At 38.2% G+C, this 19,217-nt stretch overlaps 1 protein-coding gene across 1 annotated transcript in view; it reads right to left on the reverse strand.

Annotated features, from left to right (window-relative positions):
• Window positions 1-19,217, reverse strand: part of LOC134531488 (protein borderless) — a 140,455-nt gene that overhangs the window by 46,424 nt on the left and 74,814 nt on the right. Inside the window, exon 5 of the mRNA XM_063367197.1 lies at window positions 16,975-17,256. Within this exon, the coding sequence (XP_063223267.1) occupies window positions 16,975-17,256 (282 nt within the window). The remainder of the gene's footprint in view (window positions 1-16,974; window positions 17,257-19,217) is intronic.

The following is a 19,217-nucleotide window of genomic DNA, read 5'->3' on the forward strand; positions in this document are numbered from 1 at the left end:
GATTAAACCAGCGCAAATGAAGAAAACTAAAAAAATATTGGCAGGAATAATCAGGAGCACACAGAAAAAACTAACGCATGTTATCCGAAATCAAGATCAGTGATCACAAATAAAATATAAAAATAAAATAAAAAATGAATAAAAAAATACTAAATTCCTGGCTTGTGCTAGAACCCTATCCTTTCTGAGCAAAGGAGAAGTTCACAAGCTGGCAAAAGCTGTTTTGTATTTTTTTTTGTTATTTTTGTGATTTTTTTATTTGCATATTTTGATTAAGAAAAATGTGCGGTAGTTTTCTCAGTGTGCTTCTGATTATTCCTGTCAATATTTTGTTGGTTTTCTCCGTGTGCTCCCGATCATTGCCAACAAGTTATTTTGCATGAAACAAATTAACTATCGCAGCTAAATGAAGACAAAAACGGTTAAAGCAATGTAGTCTCGTAGACTCGTAGTCTTGTAGCTTCGTAACCAAGTCGTCTTGTAGCCAAATGTTTTGGAACAGTTAGGCCTAAGACAAGTGGAGTGAAATACATTTGGAGGCATTGTAACCTACAGTAAATTGGCGATCGCATCCTACTGAGCTGAATTTTCATGAAAATGTACACCCTTTTCGTTAAATGTACATAGTCAAGTTTATATATAATCGTATCCTACTGATGATATAGTATCCCTGTGACGAGTTCGTATCCCTGTGATCAGAATGTGACGAGAATGTATCCCTTCGATGAGTTCGTAACATTCCGATGAGAACGTATCTCTCCGATGAGAGCGTATCCCTCTGATGAGTACGTATCCCTGCGATGAGATCGTATACGTACGCCGAATACCTGCGACGAGATCGTATCACACCAATTGAATTTTCGTCCAAATGTGCTTACATTTTTTTTTTCAATGCGTATTGTGTTTTCATTACATTCCCTGCTGTATGTGTATTGCTTGTTCGTTTCGTGTTCATTGCGTGTCCAGTCTGTACTGTGGTCCATTTCGTGTCCTGTGTTTGTACTGTGTGTGTATTGCGTGTCCCGTGCGTGTATTGTTTGTCCAGTGTGCACTGTGTGTCCATTGTGTGTCCTGTGTGAACTGTGTGTCCTGTGTGTACAGTGTGTAATGTGTGTCAATTTCGTGTCCTGTGCGTGTATTGGGTGTCCTTTTATTTTGTTTAATGTGCTTATTTTTTTAATGTGCTTCATTTTCGATGAATGTTTATCCTAATGTGCCTCCTTTTTTGAATGTCGTTTTGACTTCCGTAAATGGATCGTGTTTTCACTCGCATATTATTTCAGCGACCGTGGGTGTATAAGCTAATCCCAGACCACAGGGACCTTCTTTCCAACTCTGAACATGGTGCACTGCGAATAGGCTCTCTTCAGTACATTTCCTGATATTTAGTTGGTTTCCGAATGAAGACTTTGATGGACTGTCTACCATCAGCATCGCAGACCTCTAAGGCAGTGACACCAACTACTGCAGAGATCTTGGTGGAAGGTCTAGCATCATCGTCGGGGACACAGATTGCTGCGACGACGACGGCAGCGGAGACCTCGATGTTGGCAACACTGACGGCGACGCAGATCCTATTGTCATCTGCGATACCGACTGCTGAGGTACCGGCTGCAGAGGAAACCTCGATGAGTGATTTTTCGCCAGCGAGAGAGACTTCAATTGTTGGTGATTAGTCGACAACTAACGAGCATCGGTGTCGTCACTGTCACAAGATATTCTCTAACAAAAGTAATTTACTTCGACACGAGAAGAGAGAATATGCTAAAAATCTTTCTCGTCTAATGTTTGGCTGTGAAAAGTGTCGCAAGCAATTTACAAGAAATGATAAGTTAAAAGACACTTGAATACGTGCAAAGGCCCTGGTGTTCAGCAGAAAGTAAAGGTTTCGCAGCAACAACAATGCATTGATGTGCATAATAGTACACCGGTAATTAGTACTTAATTAGTTACATCAGAATTCTTGGAGATACTGCGTTATGTCGTTTGCATTTGTCCATGATGCACGAAGACATGAGAGGAGTAGGTAAATGCGTGAAGAATTCTTCACGTTTGAAGGTTCGCTGTGATGAGTGTTTTGAGTGGTTTACTCGTATTGACTGTTTGAGACGACACGCGAAAAACTGTATAGGTGAAGTTCGTGTACCTCCTGTGGAATTTGTAAATACTTTTATTACCTAGTCTCTTGGACTAAGAAAAATTTTTGCAATTTTCTTATTGATGCCAAGTGAATAGTAGTATGTAAATGGCGTAACTGGCCTAGGCTTCAGGCTGAGGAGCCGAGGAGCGGATATCCGCCTACTTAGATTGTGTTGTCACAGCGGCCATCTTAGAAGACCTTGACCTTGATCTTTAAAATTTACCTAAATTTGCGAGAAATAAAGAAATAGTCCAAAATTCTCCCAAAATTCACAATTATTCGCTAAATTATCCCGTTTATTGGAAACAATTCCGCCAAAAAATCTTTAAAAATCTGAAAAATAATAATTTATATAGTTCGTGGAAAATTTACCTGTTTTGAGGGAAATTTTTCTATTTTTTTCCTCAAAAATACCAACAGCTTGACAATTCTCCAAAGGGGAATAAATTACCAGGCGACAAGCCGCTCTAAGCCGCCAAGGTCATGATCTCGACTATTGGGATGTCACGGCTGCTATCTTTAATTATGATGTAACTGTTAAATTAATCTTTACGACTGCCATCTTAAAAATCCGTATTTTTTTATGTTAGAATATCTGTAAAAAAATTAAATTTATAAAAAACAAATTAAAAAAATTACATTAATTTATTTTGTATTATGACATCACATCCGCCATATGTAATATCCGTAACTATTATAAGCTTTTAGTGGGAAAATATTAAAAATTTATAAAAAAAATATTTAAAAAAATTAAAAAATTATAATAATAAATCTACATACATAATGGAGTCTTCAGTTAAAAGCTGATGAGGACAAAAAAAATTACGACAGACCCCTCCTCCACAGAAGCCAACGACAGACTGACCTCCCACCACTAATTTCAAGGTATATATATTGCCAGCTAGTATGATGTCAAATCCGCCATCTTGTATTCGTCATCTGGAGGCCTCCATCTTGTTTCGTTAGCTGAAGGCTGCCGTCTTGTTTTCGTCACCTGGAGGCCGCAATTTTGTTTTCGTCTGCTGAATTCCGTAATCTTGTTTTCATCTGCTGGAGGCCACAATCTTATTTTCGTCTGCTAGAGTGCGCCACCGCCATGATAATTTAATTTTCACCTGCTAGAGTGCAGTAATAATATATAACTGTGATGCCTGCCATATTGACATTTGGGCGCCATCTTGTAAACTAATAATTATTTAACTATTAATTCGGAAAAAATTCCAAAAATCATTTAAAAATCTGGAATTATTATACTGATTGATTTGACAGATTCCTTTTATTGTTTCAATACTTTATCGATGAAAAAAAAAAGTAATTTTAGATTTAAAATATTCTTTTCTAATAAAATATGGAAGAAAGTCCTAAAAGCAGCTTAGGTTCTTAGTCAACCAGCCTCCAATATGTCTATGAGGAAATATTGGCCGCCATCTAGGAAATCCATAATATATGACATATAAATTCGGAAAAAATGTTTAAAAAATTACTCATTAAAAACTAATTTATTCGATCTATATTATACCTCGCTTCTATCATTGGTCAATGAAAAAAATTATTTCATATTACATCAATTTAAAATAAAAGTGACAGGTTCGACAAAAACCTTTTTTACAAATCTAAATTTATTACAAATTTTTTACTCTACTGCGGGAACACTTGCAAAAGTAAAATATTATAAATATTTAGTTCTGCATTTGCTTGAACTGACTAAATCTTAGCTGCTATCGGTTTACTGAAGACAGAGATCAGCCAAATCCTTTTCCTACATATTCTTTTTCTTCCCGACAGATTTTCTCTATACTATGTTTAACAGACTACTTCACATCGTCAGAATTGTAAATGGGAATATTCACTGTCATGAATGCGTTCTTCCTCACTTTGTCCTCGAACAGAAATAATTTGCCATATACACAGTCCAACCACAAATTATATTTTTAAATCCGTAATTTGCAGCTTCATCTTTATGCTGATTGATTATATTCTGTTTGATATCATTAAGAAAAGTACAAATGTATTTTGACTCACTGAATGTATTTAAATAATAGTAGTCTTTCAACGTTCCACAAAATGCAGATTTCGCCAAGTGGAATCCGCTATCATTTACCTGTAATGCACAACGCACAGTCTTAGACTTAAATAAATGCCCAGGCCTCATCGCATTCGGTTGCTGAAATTCTGTTTTCGTGCTTGTACGCAAACGAGTCTCCAACCTAAATCGAGGAGTCGAAATTTCTGCATGTAGTTCAAGAGTATGCACAGGGACTTCACCTCTACAGTTTTTCGCACGCCGTCGCAAACTGTCAATTCGTGTGAACCAAACATGGCACTCTTTGCAGCGAAACTACGTATGAGAAGGATTCTTTACACATTGGCTTCTCTCATATCTTCGTGCATTATGGGAAAATGCGAACGATATATCACAGTAGCTGCAAGGATGCTTAGTTGATGAAGACGAACTTTTTAGGCTCGAACCAGACGATAATGTAACTGATGTAGTACTAATTCCCGGTGTACTCTCAAGCACATCATTCAATCGCTGTTGTAGTGAAACCTTAACTTTCTGCCGCCCAGCAGGACCTTTGCATTTCTTCAAGTGTTGTTTAAACTTATCATTTCTTGCAAATTTCTTGCTACATTGTTTACAGCCAAACCTTTTTACAAGGCTTATTCTTAGCACATTCTCTCTTCTCGTGTATTCGAGCATTAATGTTCTTAGAGAAAATCTTGTCACGATAACGGCATAAATGCTTGCTAGTTGTTGACGTATCACCAACCTTTGAAGTCTCCATCGACATCGACGGCGAAAAGTCATTAATCGAGGGTTTCTCTGCAGCCAGCACTGTAGTTATTAAGCTCACTTTGGGTTGTGGTACCACACCTGTTTAAGTCTCCATTAGTGTTGTCGTCGACGATGCCAATGGGATCTGCGCCACGATCGTCAACACTGACTTTAGGGTTCATGTAGACGACGGTACAACTTCCATCGAGTTATACGTTAAATAACAGGTAATTACACGACTTATACACCAGATGAGACAAACTAGGCGATCCTTACATCGCCGCAGCCAGTAAGAAACTGAAAGTTCCGTCGTCTGGGGACTCGCTTATATACCCGCAACCGGTTGAATAATATGCTAGTCAAAACCAAAACCACATACTATAATACAAGAGTCAAAACAACATTAAAAAAGGAAAGAGACTAAAAAAGGAATCCCATTTGGAAGCAAATTTGACAAAATACATGAGTAGTATGTTTTCGGGGCTCCTGGCACATGGCGCCGGCAGGTGGATTGGGATTGTTCGACCACCATCTTGGATTGCGACTTCACGCCGGAAATATTGGATGACCTTGAACTTTGACATTAACCTTGACCTTGACCTTCAAATTTTGCAAATATTTGTCCAAAATTCGCCAAAATTTCCAGTTTTTTTGGAAAAACATTTCGCCAAAAAATCTAAAAAAAAAAATGTGAAAAAATAAAACATTTCTCTTTCGAGGTAAAAATTCCCGTTTCAAAGGAAAATTTCTCGTTTTTAGTTCTTAAAAATACCAGCGGCTTGAAATGTCCAATTTGAGGCTTAAGCATCCATGTATACAGCCTCCGATAAGCCTCTTACGTCATCATGGATTATCACATCACTGTTTCAATTTCCGTTACGGCTGCCATATTGAATTTTTTATTTATTATTCGAATTAATTAAGAAAAATAAAATTAAAAATTAATTAAATTTTCATAAAATATCTTTAAAAAACACAGTTTCTCATATCGTTACGGCCGCTATCTTGGTTTCTATAAATGTTTCATTATGCCTGCCATCTTGGCTGAGTATGATGTCATCATTACACTTTTCGTTACGGTTACCATATTGGATTCTAGATCGTTGCACTTTTCGTTACGGCCGCCACCTTGAAAAACAGCAATTTTTATGCTAAAAATTTGGAAAAAAAAAATCAAAAATTATAATAAAATTTTATTAATCAAATTTTATTAAAATAATCTTTAAAAAACTTATTTATGCCTTTAAGTCCTCAGTTCGAACCTGGTAAGAACAAAAATAAAACATGACGACCGATCCTTCCTCCAAGAAAGACGCTGGCAGACTGACCTCCCACCACTAATGTCAAGGTATATAGGCTATCATGAGTTAGTATGACCTAATGTCGTCCATCTTGTTTTCGTCTGCTAGAGCATGATACCACCATGCTAGTTTAAGTTTTACCCGCTAGAGTGCATTAATAATTTATTATTATAGTGGCACCCACCATCTTGACATTTGGATGCCATCTTTGAAATTCGTAATTATTTAGCTAGAAATTCGGGAAAAATTCCAAATCTCATTAATCAATTTTGAATCAATTTACTGATTGCTTCGATCGAATTCTGTCCTTGGTTCGATCCCTGGGATGATGCAAAAAAATTTATTGTATGTAAATAATATACTTATTTAATAAATAAGGTTGTTAGTTTAAAATATACATAGTTTCCAAGCCAACCATCATCCTATAAGCCATTATGATCGCCATCTTAGAAATTTATCTTAATTTACCTAGAAATTCGGGGAAAAGTTCAAAATTCATAAAAAATCACTCATTAATTAAGTGATTAATTAGATCGATTAAGGTCCTTGGTTTTATCCATGGGTGAAGCAAAAAAAATAATTAAAAATACCACAAAAGTGTCACGTTCGAGAAATAAAACACTACAAGTTCTTTTACGAATGTAATATTTATTACATAATCTCTATTCTACTACAGGAACACTTGTGAAAGCCAGCAATCTTATAAACATTTAGGCCTGTATATGCGTGAAATGACTATTCTTAGCTCCAATCGGTTTATACTAGACAGAGACCAACCAGAACCTTTACTAACAGTCTTCCTCTTCTTGAAAGAGTTTCTGGACACTGTGTTTAACAGTTTGCATTACATCGTCAGAACTGTAAATTACAGCAGCCGATGTCATTGAATGCACACTTCTTCACTTTGTCATCGAAAGGATATGGTTTGCCATATACACAGTCCAGCCACAAGTTATATTTTAAAGGACCTTTTGTTGTTACGTCATCAGTAAGCTGATTGATTATGTTCTGTCTGATATCGTCAAGAAAGTTACAAATGTCTTTTGACTCACTAAGCGTATTTAGATAATAGTAATCTTTCAAAGTTCCACGAAATGCAGACTGCGCCAAGTAGAAGCCATTATCATTCACCTGTAGAGCACCGATCACAGTCTTAGGTTTAGTTCCATGTCCAGATAACACAGAAATCGGTTTCTACGCATCTGTTTTTTTGCTTGTCCATCACGAGTCTCCAATCTAAAGCGAGGAGTTGATATTTCTGCAGGTAGTTCAACAGTAGGCACGCGGACTTCGCCTTTACAGTTTTTCGCATGTCAACGTAAATTATCAATTCGAGTAAACCATACACGACACTAATCACAACAAAACTTCATGCGAGAAGGATTCTTCGTACATTTACTCCTCTCATGTCTCCGTACATCATGAGCAAATGCAAACGTCATATCGCGGTAGCCACAGGATACCTAGTTGATAAAGACGAACCCGAATAAGATGCCGATGTTACTGCAGTTTACCATTTCCAGGCATACTCTTATGCAGATCAATCATACGCTGTTGCACCGAAACTTTTACTTTCTGCCGCGCAGCAGGGCCTTTGCATGTCTCCAAGTGTTGCTTCAAATTAGTATTTCTTGTAAATTGCTTGCAACACTTTTTACAACCAAACATTTTACGATAAATGTTCTTAGCACATTCTCTCTTCTCGTGTCGTCGAGCATTGCTGTTGTTTGAGAAAATATTGTCGTAGCAACGGCATCGACGTTCGTTAGTTCTTGTCGATTCGCCAGCCATTGAATTCTCCATCGAGAACGAAACAACGTGCGCCGTGGTTTCCTGTGCAGCCAGCACTGAAGTCATTGAGCTCTCTTTTGTCGGTAGTACCACGACTGTTGAAGTATCCTCTAGTGTTGTCGACGACGTTGCCAACGGGATCTGCTCCATCATAGTCGTCGCTGACCTCAGGGTTCCCGTAGACGATGGCACAACCTCCATCGAGTTCGACGTTAAAGGTGGTAAAGATGCGATCGAGTTCACAAGAACAGGTAATTATGCAACATATGCGGCAGATGAGACAAACTAGGTGATCCTTACACCGTCGACGACAGTAACAAACTGAAAGTCCCGTCTCTAAGGACTCGCTTACATACACGCAACCGACGGAATAATATGCTAGTCAAAACAAGATCCATTTACTATAAAAATACACGAGTCAAAACAAAATTTAAAAAAATAGAAGCACATTAGAAATGAAATTCGATGCAGTGTGATACATTCTCGTCACATGAATACGATCTCACCAATACATACGCTAGGCTCCAAAAGCTCCAATGCTCCAATCGCTCCAACAGCTCCAACTTATCCAATAGCCTCAAATGCTCCAATTGCTCTATCAGCTCCAAAGCTCCAAAGCTACAACAGCGCCAATGCTCCAACAACTCCAAAGCTCCAATTACTCCAATTTTGTCCAAAAGCTCCAACGCTCCTACAGCTCCAAAGCTCCAAATCTCCAACAGCTCCAAAGCTCCATCAGCTCAAAATGCTCCAATGCTCCAACAGCTCCAAATGCTCCATAGCTCCAACAGCTCCAAAGCTCCAAAGATTCAACAGCTCCAACAACTCCAAAGCTCCATCAGCACCAAAGCTCCAACAGCTCCAAAGCTCCAATAGCACCAAATCTCCAACAGCTCCAAAGCTCCAACAGTTCCAAAGCTCCAAACCTCCATAAGCTCCAAATGCTCCAACAGTCTTTAGGCTCCATCAGTAATTGATTCCAACAGTCGTTTTGGCTCCCAAAAAATCTTAGGCCTAGGTGCTATTTAGTTACGACACTAGAAGGCTACGAGGCTACGAGACTATAAAGCTTCAAGTCTACAATGTCCCAATTACGGCATCTGTCTTCGTCTGTATTTTCTCTTTGCCACCAACTGTTCCAGTGACATTATGTTATGAGATTGCAAGGATACTTGGTTACGTAGCTGCAAGTCTACGAGGCTCCAAGGCATCATGACTACGCGACTACGAGTCTACAAGGTTACAAGAGACTACGCATCTACGAGCCATGAGGTTACGAGACTACGCGACTACGATTCTACAAGGTCAATAGACTGCGAGGCTACAGGGCTACGAAACATCCAGGACACAAGGCTACGAGGCTATAAGACTATTTGGCTCTAACTGTCTTGGGCTCCATTCAGCTTCGAGAGTTAATTTATCTCATGCAAAGGAATTTATTTATTTTATGTGGGATGCGAGATGCTCACTAACGATCGCAAAAGAAGGGTGGCTTCGCTAGACACCAAGGAGAAAGGAGTTCGTATTACATGTTAGTGTTTCTCAGATGTCTCAGAGCTTATTTTTATTTGACTGAGTAAATATATTTTTTTAAATTCCACCTGATAAAAATATTGTAAGAGCTGATTTAGTAGCTAAAATACACTAATTAAATGTAACTCTGAACAAAATAACATGACTCATTATGTAAAAAATCCTTCATGCAGAGATCGGTTTCTCATAAATAAACGGGATCACACGGAGAAAACCATCAGATGTCTAGCCAGGAATCAGGAGCACACGGAGAAAACTATCGCAAGTTTTCCTTAATATCAGAAAAATCAAATAAAAAAATTAAAAATAATAAAAATATAATTTAAAAAATAATTTAAAAAAGTTCTGGCTTGTGCTGGAACTCTAGCCTTGCTCTACAACGGAGAAGTTCACAAGCTGTCCTTTCCTGCACAATCTTAGTTCAATGTATAGCGAGCAGCAGTCACACGTCAAGTTTGAACGGGTCTGAGCCTGAACAAACTCACAGCTAATGCGGAAATGGCACTCGCAGGGTGAATAAGCGCCAGCATATATATAAAGGACGTGCAACCGTTCTTGCCTTCAGTAGTCGTCCGACCTGCCAGAAGGTGTTTCCGTTTCATCCTGCTAACGTGTACGTGAGCGTAAGACCTAGCTTCAGCAGTGTCGAGTGCAGCTACTGGGATGCTGGGTATCTTCTGCGCACCTATGCGGAAACCTGCGATGGCGGCGCTCAGAACTGGCGGTTTGCGCACTTTCCTGTGTCCTATGAACCGACTCAGCAGCTGCTATATTGCTGCGAACCTGGAAACTGTGCCGTCTATCACATGAGACCGCACACAATCCTTCCTGCTAGCATAAGCGAGGTGGTCGCCTCGTCTGCACGTGCAACATCAAACACGGACGTGATGCAGCAGGTTGTGACCTGCGATGCATCTACGCAGACGTCCAAACGATTGGCGTCTCGTCGTAGTTCAGTCATTAAACCTGTCTCAACAAGCACCGATTCAAAGCCCAGGCGCACCCGTGGTCACAGATTTCATCGTCCATGTCACATCGAAGCAGTCGTTGTCGAAGAAGATGTCCCGTCGGAAACCTGTGTTCCTGGGCTCGTGACCTGCGAACCAGTTGGAACCGGAATCGACGAACCAGTTGGAACCGGAGTCGACGAAACAGTACTTAGAATCGACGAGACAGTTCATGCAACGTTAAAAACTTTGCTTACGAAAATGCTTAATTCCTTAATCTAATATGCATTTTGTAATTTTTCTTAATAAATATATAAAACTTGAACTTGTGTGTTTTTATTTCTAGAATTTTAAGTTACCCGAATTTTAATCTAATAAAAATATAATTTTTAAATAAAGACAATATTTTGACTTTTGTGTGGTATACCAGAAGGCCACGGGTATATAAGTTAGGTCCAGATGACGCGATCCTCAGTCCACCTCTGGTCGCGGTGCAGGGCAGATCGCCTTGTTTGACTAGTCTGGTGCCTAAGTCGCATTAATTACCTGTTATTGTAAACTCGAAGGCATCTTTACCGACTATAACGTCGACCTGGATGGAAGTTGTACCATCAACATCGGGGACCCTGATTGCACCGAAGTCGACTACAGCTACGTCGACGACATCGGAGAGCTCAATGGCTGCGGTGTCGACAGCTGCGGAGATCCCAACGACATCAGTACTATCATCTGCAGAAATTAAGATGCATTCTGTAATACCGACATCGACTTGTGCTGTTCCATCTGTTGAAGTTTCACCAGCAAATTGCAGACTTCAATGGACCATGGACTGTCATTGTGTCAGTGCATATACTGTCGTGCGTCATTTACTAAACCAAAAAATTATCTCAGACATTAAAGAAGTGGGTGTCCAAATAATGCTCAAAGAATACTGTTTCAGTGCACCCAGTGCAATAAACTACTTTCACGCCTCGATAACTTACTCGACATTATATCTGTACAGGGTCTGTTATTGTGCATGCAAGAACCTGTTTGAAAATATTGTGGCAGAACCTTTATGCTGGCACAGAGTGCTAGACGTCATGAAAATTGGAACTGTCTACTAAACGATTCGATTTGGTCGTTACTGTGTGAACGGTGTCTTGTCATATACCGACGTGACGTCCTGATTATTTGGTAGTCCATTCCAAAAACTGTGAGGGTAGAAACTGAAATTTTATTGACTCCTAAATTTCACATGACTACACTAAAAATAATTTATTTATTGAAAAATGCTCAAGACTTTAGTTATTTGCATGTGTTTTTTTGTACTTGTAGTAGTGTAGAATTTATATAATAAATTTTATGTTTGAACTTGTGGTGTTTTATTTCTAGAACCTGTTACTTTTGTAATATGTTTAATTAAATTACCTTTTTTTGTTTTGAGCAAGTATCGAACCAAGTATCGATTCAATAAGTAAATTAATGAGTAATTTTTTCGAAGAATTTTGGAATTTTTCCCAAATTTCTAGGTCAATAAATACAAAATTTCCAAGATAAATTTAAACTAACATGATGGTAGCGCACTCTAGCATACGAAAACAAGATGATGGACTCCAGCAGATGAAAACAATATGGCGGGGCATGACATCATACTAGTTGATGACATATATGCAATGGTAGTAGTGGTGGGGGTCAGTCTGCCATCAGCCTCCATGGGGGAAGGATCGGTCGCCATTTTTTTATTTTTGCCCTCACCGAGTTCGAATCAAGGACTTAAAAGCGTATTTAAAAATATTTTTTTATTAAAATTTGATTATTTAATTTTGTTATAAATTTTAAATTTTTTTTCATTAAAATCGGATAATAAATAAAGATTTTCAAGATGGCAGGCGGAACGGTAATTGCAACGGTGACGTCATAATCCACTATGGCGGCCATAGCATCCTAATTGACAAGGTGCGGCTTAGAGCGGCTTATCGATAAGGAATTTAAGCAGTTTTTCGGAATTTCAAAGCCGATGGCATTTTTGAGGACTAAAACGGGAAATTTTCCCTCAAAACGGGAATTTTCCCCGAGAAACTGGGAAATTTTTAGGAATTTTTGTGTCATTTTGAGACTACAGTAGAACTCCAATCATCCGAATCAATTGGGACCGGACGCAATTCGGATAGGTAATCAAAAATTCGGATACCTGGATTTTTTTTCGAAGAAAAGGGTAATTGTAATTAATTATTGTTGTAAGTATGTTGTACTGTGTTAAAACGGGAGAGAAAACTATTTAAAAAAAGAGCTTTTAATTAATTAGATTAAAAAGAAATACATTTACATGTTAAGCATACTATGTACATACATACATATGTACCTACTTACAACTTTACAAGTGCTGTACATTACTTAGTACATATGTATGTACATACATACAATATGCATGTACGTACCGTACCGTAAAATAGTCATTGCTTGTTGAACAGTTCAGTCAAAGTAAGCTGTTTGAGTGTCTTCATCTGTTTTCGGGCAGCCAAGTCGCGCATCCGCTTGACAGTGAGAAGTTGCATGTGGTCACACTCGGGCTAGCACTCCATCCACTGCAACACAGTTTCAAGGCCGGCAAATGCTTCACTAGCTGATGGTCCCGTGTCTGCTTCAACTTCGACGTTAAGGTCGTCTTCTTCCTCGACACTTTCTTCACTCACACTTTCAACAGTTTCATCATCGTTTAGAATTTGAAACCCAGGGTCTGACGAATCACACACCATCCACTCTCCTATATCTTCAGCACTAACGTCTGAACATCCAGGAATTTTCAAAAGAAATTTTCTGAATTCCTCAAGTGACATGTCATCATCATCTTCTCCTGTCTCTTCCCTTCCCTTTTCTTGAGCTTCTATGCCTTTCAGCTTGTTCCATACACGTCTTAATGTGACTTGCTTAACCAAGCTCCAAGCTTCTGCCACCATGTAAGTGCAATCTTTCAAATTTACTTTTTTGTGGTTTTCACACACACACCCTCTTCGTCTTCGCCCTCTAACAAAAGTTTCCTTACAAGTTGCCTTCTGTAATGGCGTTTCATGGTTTCGATAACAGACTGGTCAATTGGTTGCAAAAAGCTTGTGATGTTGGCGGTAAAAAAAATTGCTTTAAACTGGCCATTCCCTCTTTCCAACAATTCTGTGGTGGGATGAGTTGGTGCATTATCAACAATCAAAAGCACTTTACTACCTTCTTTTCCAAGAGATTTTTGGTGTTTTTTCACCACTCGGTAAACAATGTTGCAGTCATCCAAGCCTTGGGTTGGTTTTTATAACAGAGGGGAAGCTTTTTCCCATTTTTAAATGCTCTTGGGCTTTTTGACTTCCCTATCAACAGAAGGGGTATTTTATGGCTTCCTGTAGAGTTCGCACAGTTAAGCACCCTAACACGGTCTTTACTAACTTTATGACCTGGAGCACTACACTCCCTTTTAGATGCTAAAGTGGTTTTAGGCAGAGCTTTCCAAACAACTGTTTCATCGGCGTTGTTCAAAAACTTTAAATTTTTCAATAAAATCTTCTGCAGCTTTGGAGTTTGCTGATATATTCTCGCCACTTATATCTAATTCACGGATACCGTGCCTGGACTGGAATTTCTTAGCCAGCCGTTACTTGCTTTAAAGGATGAACAACCAAGCTTCTCAGCTAAGATCTTAGCTTTTTCACAAAGAATTAGGCCTGAAATTGGGTTTCCCACAGAACGTTGCTGCAAAAACCACTTGAAATCTGCATTTTCTAAATCTTTGTTGGTTGCTGCCGTCATTGATTTTCTTGAAGAACTTCCATCTTCGTTTTCAAGCACTGACACAAAGTTTAAAAGTGTAAGTTTAGTCCTTTTAATGTCTGAAATCATTGATTGTCCAACACCGTACATCTCAGCCAACTGTTTACCCGTAACTTCTTTACCTGATTGCTCTATAATTTTTAGTTTATCCGCTAACGATAACACAACACGTTTTCATTTAGAAGCCATGGTGAACGACGAAACACATTCATAAACAAAACAACGCACCGGCGCGAAAGAGTACCGTCACAGTAGCAGGTAAATGACATACTGACTGACTCATCAAAACGAACAGTGAAAGATTGGCCCGGCCGGCCACCTGGCGACGTACGACAGCCAATAATAGAACTATGAGACGGTGACTCATCATCCCAATAAAGTTCCTATGTTCCCACGTTCCTACGTTTCCATCTTATCTGGAATCCTGAAAGCGATTGGGATAGACGGAGTTCGCATAATTGGAGTTCTACTGTATTTGAGTCAATTTTGAAGGCCAAAGTCATCCAAAATGGCCGTTGTGACGTCAAAGAGGTCGGTCATTGACCCAATCCTCAATCCTCAGCCTAGAAGCCTGGTTCAGGACCGCCATTTTCACAGTACTCATAATGGCAATTAAGGCATGTTTTTATAGTTTTATAATAGAATTTTATTTTTTACTTTTTAGATAATATTGAATTCAATTTTTATGAATTCTTCGAAAGGCACTACAAAATCAATTTTGAAAGTCTCGAAAATTTCGGGGACAATTGACCTCCCCCCCCCCCCCCCCCCAAGAGATCCTATGGTGCCCGAAAGCCCCGGAAGCACATCAAAATTAACGTACTTTAATTCTCAACTATAAAAAATCGGGGGCAAATGACCCCTCCCCTGAAAAGGGGGGGGGGGAATTTAGGACCCCGAATGTTTCGGGGTTTTGTGGGTTTGACCCCCATCCCCCTCGATGGGAGCAATCGACTTCGAGCAAATTTCCCAACAGGCCTCGGACTCATGGATATACCAAAAGCATGGTTATAACCCATATCACGAAAGAAGTAGTTTTTTGCACCCATGCCCCACCCCCTTTCTCTCTTCGGGTCATATTTACGAAATTATTGTATTGTCATCGGGATTACATACACTTGCAAAGTTTCAAATCGATATGTCAATTAGAAGTAGGTGAAAATTTACTTACAAGATTTGATTACATAGTTAGTTACAAGTGAAGCTAATAAAAGTATGTTAAAAATGAAAGCTATGTGATAGACTTACCTTTAACATTAAAGAAAACAATGAAAAATTTACGATGAACTCAGATTGTGCATTGAGGAAAACATATAAATTATTATTATAGACTTATTTGGCATATTAAGAAAAACAAAGGACGCTGTATGATAGATTCCTGCTACATATTAAGGAAAACCAGGCATGCAGAGTGATGGACTCCCCATGCACATTGTAAAATAATATATAACTGTGTGATTAACAAACACTTCACATTGAAACAAGGGAAGCAGGCTAATGAAATTTCACTGAACACTGAGGGAAACAGGAAGATATATGTTGGACTCACTTTGCACATTACATAAAAAATGTAAGCTATGTGATAGACTCTCACTGTGCATTGAGTAGTATATAATAATCTCTGAAATAAACACACTCTGTTATTTTATGAAATCAAGGACAGTCGTATGATAAACTAGCTCTGCACATTAAGGAAAGTAAGAGAAGCAAAGTGATGGACTGACACTAGATAACATGTATGCTAGACTCACACTGAACACTGAGAAAAACAAGGGGAACTCTGTAATTAACTCATACTGTAGTGTAAGAAAAACAAGTAAAGCAAAGTGATGGTTTCACAATGAAAAATTAAAAAACAAAAAAAAAACAAAGGGAAGATTTGTTTAACACCTACACTGCACATACTAGAAAACATGGGAAGCAGTATGATGGGCTTACACTGCACATTAGCGAAAACCAGGAAAGCTATCTTATATACTCACACTGCAATTGAGAAAAACAAAGTAAGCTATATGATAGACTCACACTGGATATTGAGGAAATCAAGGGAAGCTAGGTTATTAACTCATAATGCACATTAAGGAAAACAAGGGAACCTGTATGTTGTACTCACAATTATAATTTTGGAAAAAAAGGCAATCAAGTGATGGTCTCTCACTGCACATTAAGAAAAACGTAGGAAGAAGGATGATGTAATCTCACTGAATAATGAGGAAAACAATCTAATTTGTATGGTGGACTCTCACTGCACATTGGGAAAATCAAGAGAAGCAGAGTGATTGAATATATTTGCACATTGAGAAAAACAAGTGAAACTGTATGATTAACTCACACTGCACATTGAGAAAAACAAGGTGAAGCAGAATGATGAAGTATTACCGAACAATGATGAAAAGTAAGTGAAGCTGTACATTGGAGTCACACTGCACATTGGAGAAAACAAGGGAAGCTGTGTGATGGACTCTCACTGCACATTGAGGAAAGTAAAGTAAGCTATGTGATAGATTCACACTGCACTTTAAGGAAAATAAGGGAACCTTTGTGGTAAACTCTGTGCACATTGAGAAAAAAACAAGTGAATCAGTGTGATTAACTCACAATGCACATGCACTTTGAAGAAAGCAAGGTAAGCTATGTGATAGACTCACACTGCATGTTGAGGAAAAAAGGGAAGCTGTGTGATGGACTCACACTGCACATTGAGAAAGGCAGCAGCTGTCTGACGCTCGCCTGCGTTGTTAGTCACCACACACTGGTACTCCCCCAGGTCGTCCATAGAGGTGTTGTGAATGGTGAGCGATCCCTCAGGGCCTACATGGGTGCGTTCTATCAGCCCGACCACCTCGGCCAGCGGTGCTGCATCCTTATACCATGTGACCATGCCATCACGGTCCTTGGTAACACATGAGAAGTGTGCCGTCTCGCCTTCCAGGGTGGTCTGGTTGACAGGTGGTATGGCGAGTAGCGTTCCTCCTGCAAACAACAGGCATAACAAGGTTAGTCAGACCATTTTACACAGGCAATAATTTATATTTGAGTGATCTTTAGGTCTTGGTGACATAACATGTAATCCTATAATAGTTCAGCGACTATGTGCAAATTAGTAAAATTGTACGATCTAAATGCATTTTTTGACGTGACGTCTAATTAATCGATGAACGCCGGCTGCACGCACGAAAAAGTGTCCCACTACGGATGTCCCACTACGGATGTGTTCTGTTTGCTCATTGTACGCATGCGTGGCATCTCTCTTCATGCTCATTGTACACATGCGTGGCATCTCTCTTCCACTCGATTGGAACAACCATCGATTTGACTTTTCATTCATATTTTCGTCGTTTGAATTATTAATATTATATAATTTAACGATCGTCCACCGATTTTCAGCACAATCGGTACGGTTATTTAAAAGTAATGTTGAAAATTCAAATACGTTTTGAACCAACAATGGTGTTTTACAGTTACACATAATAATTCAAATTACACCCGGGATCTTTTGCACAATGTTTTAAAAAATATTGTAACACATTATAAATAAGTTTGGTGTATTTGGGATGCGTATTTGTTATAAAATCGTGTTAATATTATACCCCTACCGTGAACAAAGTTTTTATAAATCTATAATAAGTATGCAGAGGTAGATTTTATCAAGCAAAAGATTGAAAAATTAAAATAAATTATTCCTCAAAGAATATAATATTTTTAATGCCTAAATAGTTTGGTTGCAAATACCTATTACGGCTCAGTCTCAGGCCGAATATGATATTTCCTTTTCTTCTGGATCAATCATTTCATCAATGTTTTGTTATGACGTTGTCACGTTAAACTATCGTCCGTAAACCAACTTTACAGACAACCAATTTTTTTTTTTAACTTCTCTGTGTCAGGGTTATCTGGAATTTAAACCTGAATATATGGCTAGTTCTCGGAGTAGTAAATGTCAGTGTCTTTGACTCATTTGTAGTCACAGTATTATTATTGCAAGATCTAGAAACGCTAGTTTACACATTAATGTTGAAAAGTATTCCGAGTGTTAAGATAAAAGATAAGATTGATATCGATTAAGTTATAAAATAAGTTTTTTTTTTCTCTGGTACCCAGATAAAAATACGTTTTACACAAAACTGAAACGCCCAATGTGAAAAGTTTCTGCAGAAATGTTTTTACGTATTCTTTTAGCTTTGAGACGTTATATTTATAAAGTTTCTAGCGCAATAAGTTGGCTCGCTAGAGCGGTCCGAGCGTCGCAGGGTGTGTCGTACTGCGGCGGTTCCAAGCGCTCATGGCCGGCGCAACATTGCACACACATTACACTTGGTCTTATCTAGGGACTATTAGAAAAATATATAATTCATATGAAAGGGTATATTTAAGTTACATCAGTTGAGATATATTTTTATATTAATTGTCTTATATGAACATTTTTTGATACAACATGAAAATTAACTCTAAACGATTTATATTTGGCATTTGTAAATCGATAAAACTACGAGACCTTTGGATTTCTATCTGTGGTAAATTAATTTGTTACAAAAACTTTATTATTTAAATTTGAAAATTATTTAAATAAAAAATTTAATTTTTTTTTAAATATTTTTCTTCTGCATCATTTTGTTTTCGATGAGAACATTTAAAATATTTTCTAAGCCTGAATTTTAAAATATTTTGAGAAACTTTATTCTTCAAAATCAGTTTACGACTACATTAAAATGACGCAAATGCTACATAGTTAAGTAATAAGTCAGAGTATTTTTTTCACTCAGATAATATTATTACTATAATAACATTATTTCCAAAAAAAACTAAATGAAACAAGAGTTTTATTTGTAAAATATTTAGCATGAAAGATTTAGCTTTGTTTAAGTTGATTTGTGTGCTGGATAGCTGACTTCGTTGGATACCAATAGTGGCAAAGAGCCGGATGGGTGTTTTTG

The sequence above is a fragment of the Bacillus rossius genome, chromosome 3 (assembly GCF_032445375.1).
Source record: "Bacillus rossius redtenbacheri isolate Brsri chromosome 3, Brsri_v3, whole genome shotgun sequence".
Classification (NCBI taxonomy): Eukaryota; Metazoa; Arthropoda; class Insecta; order Phasmatodea; family Bacillidae; genus Bacillus; species Bacillus rossius.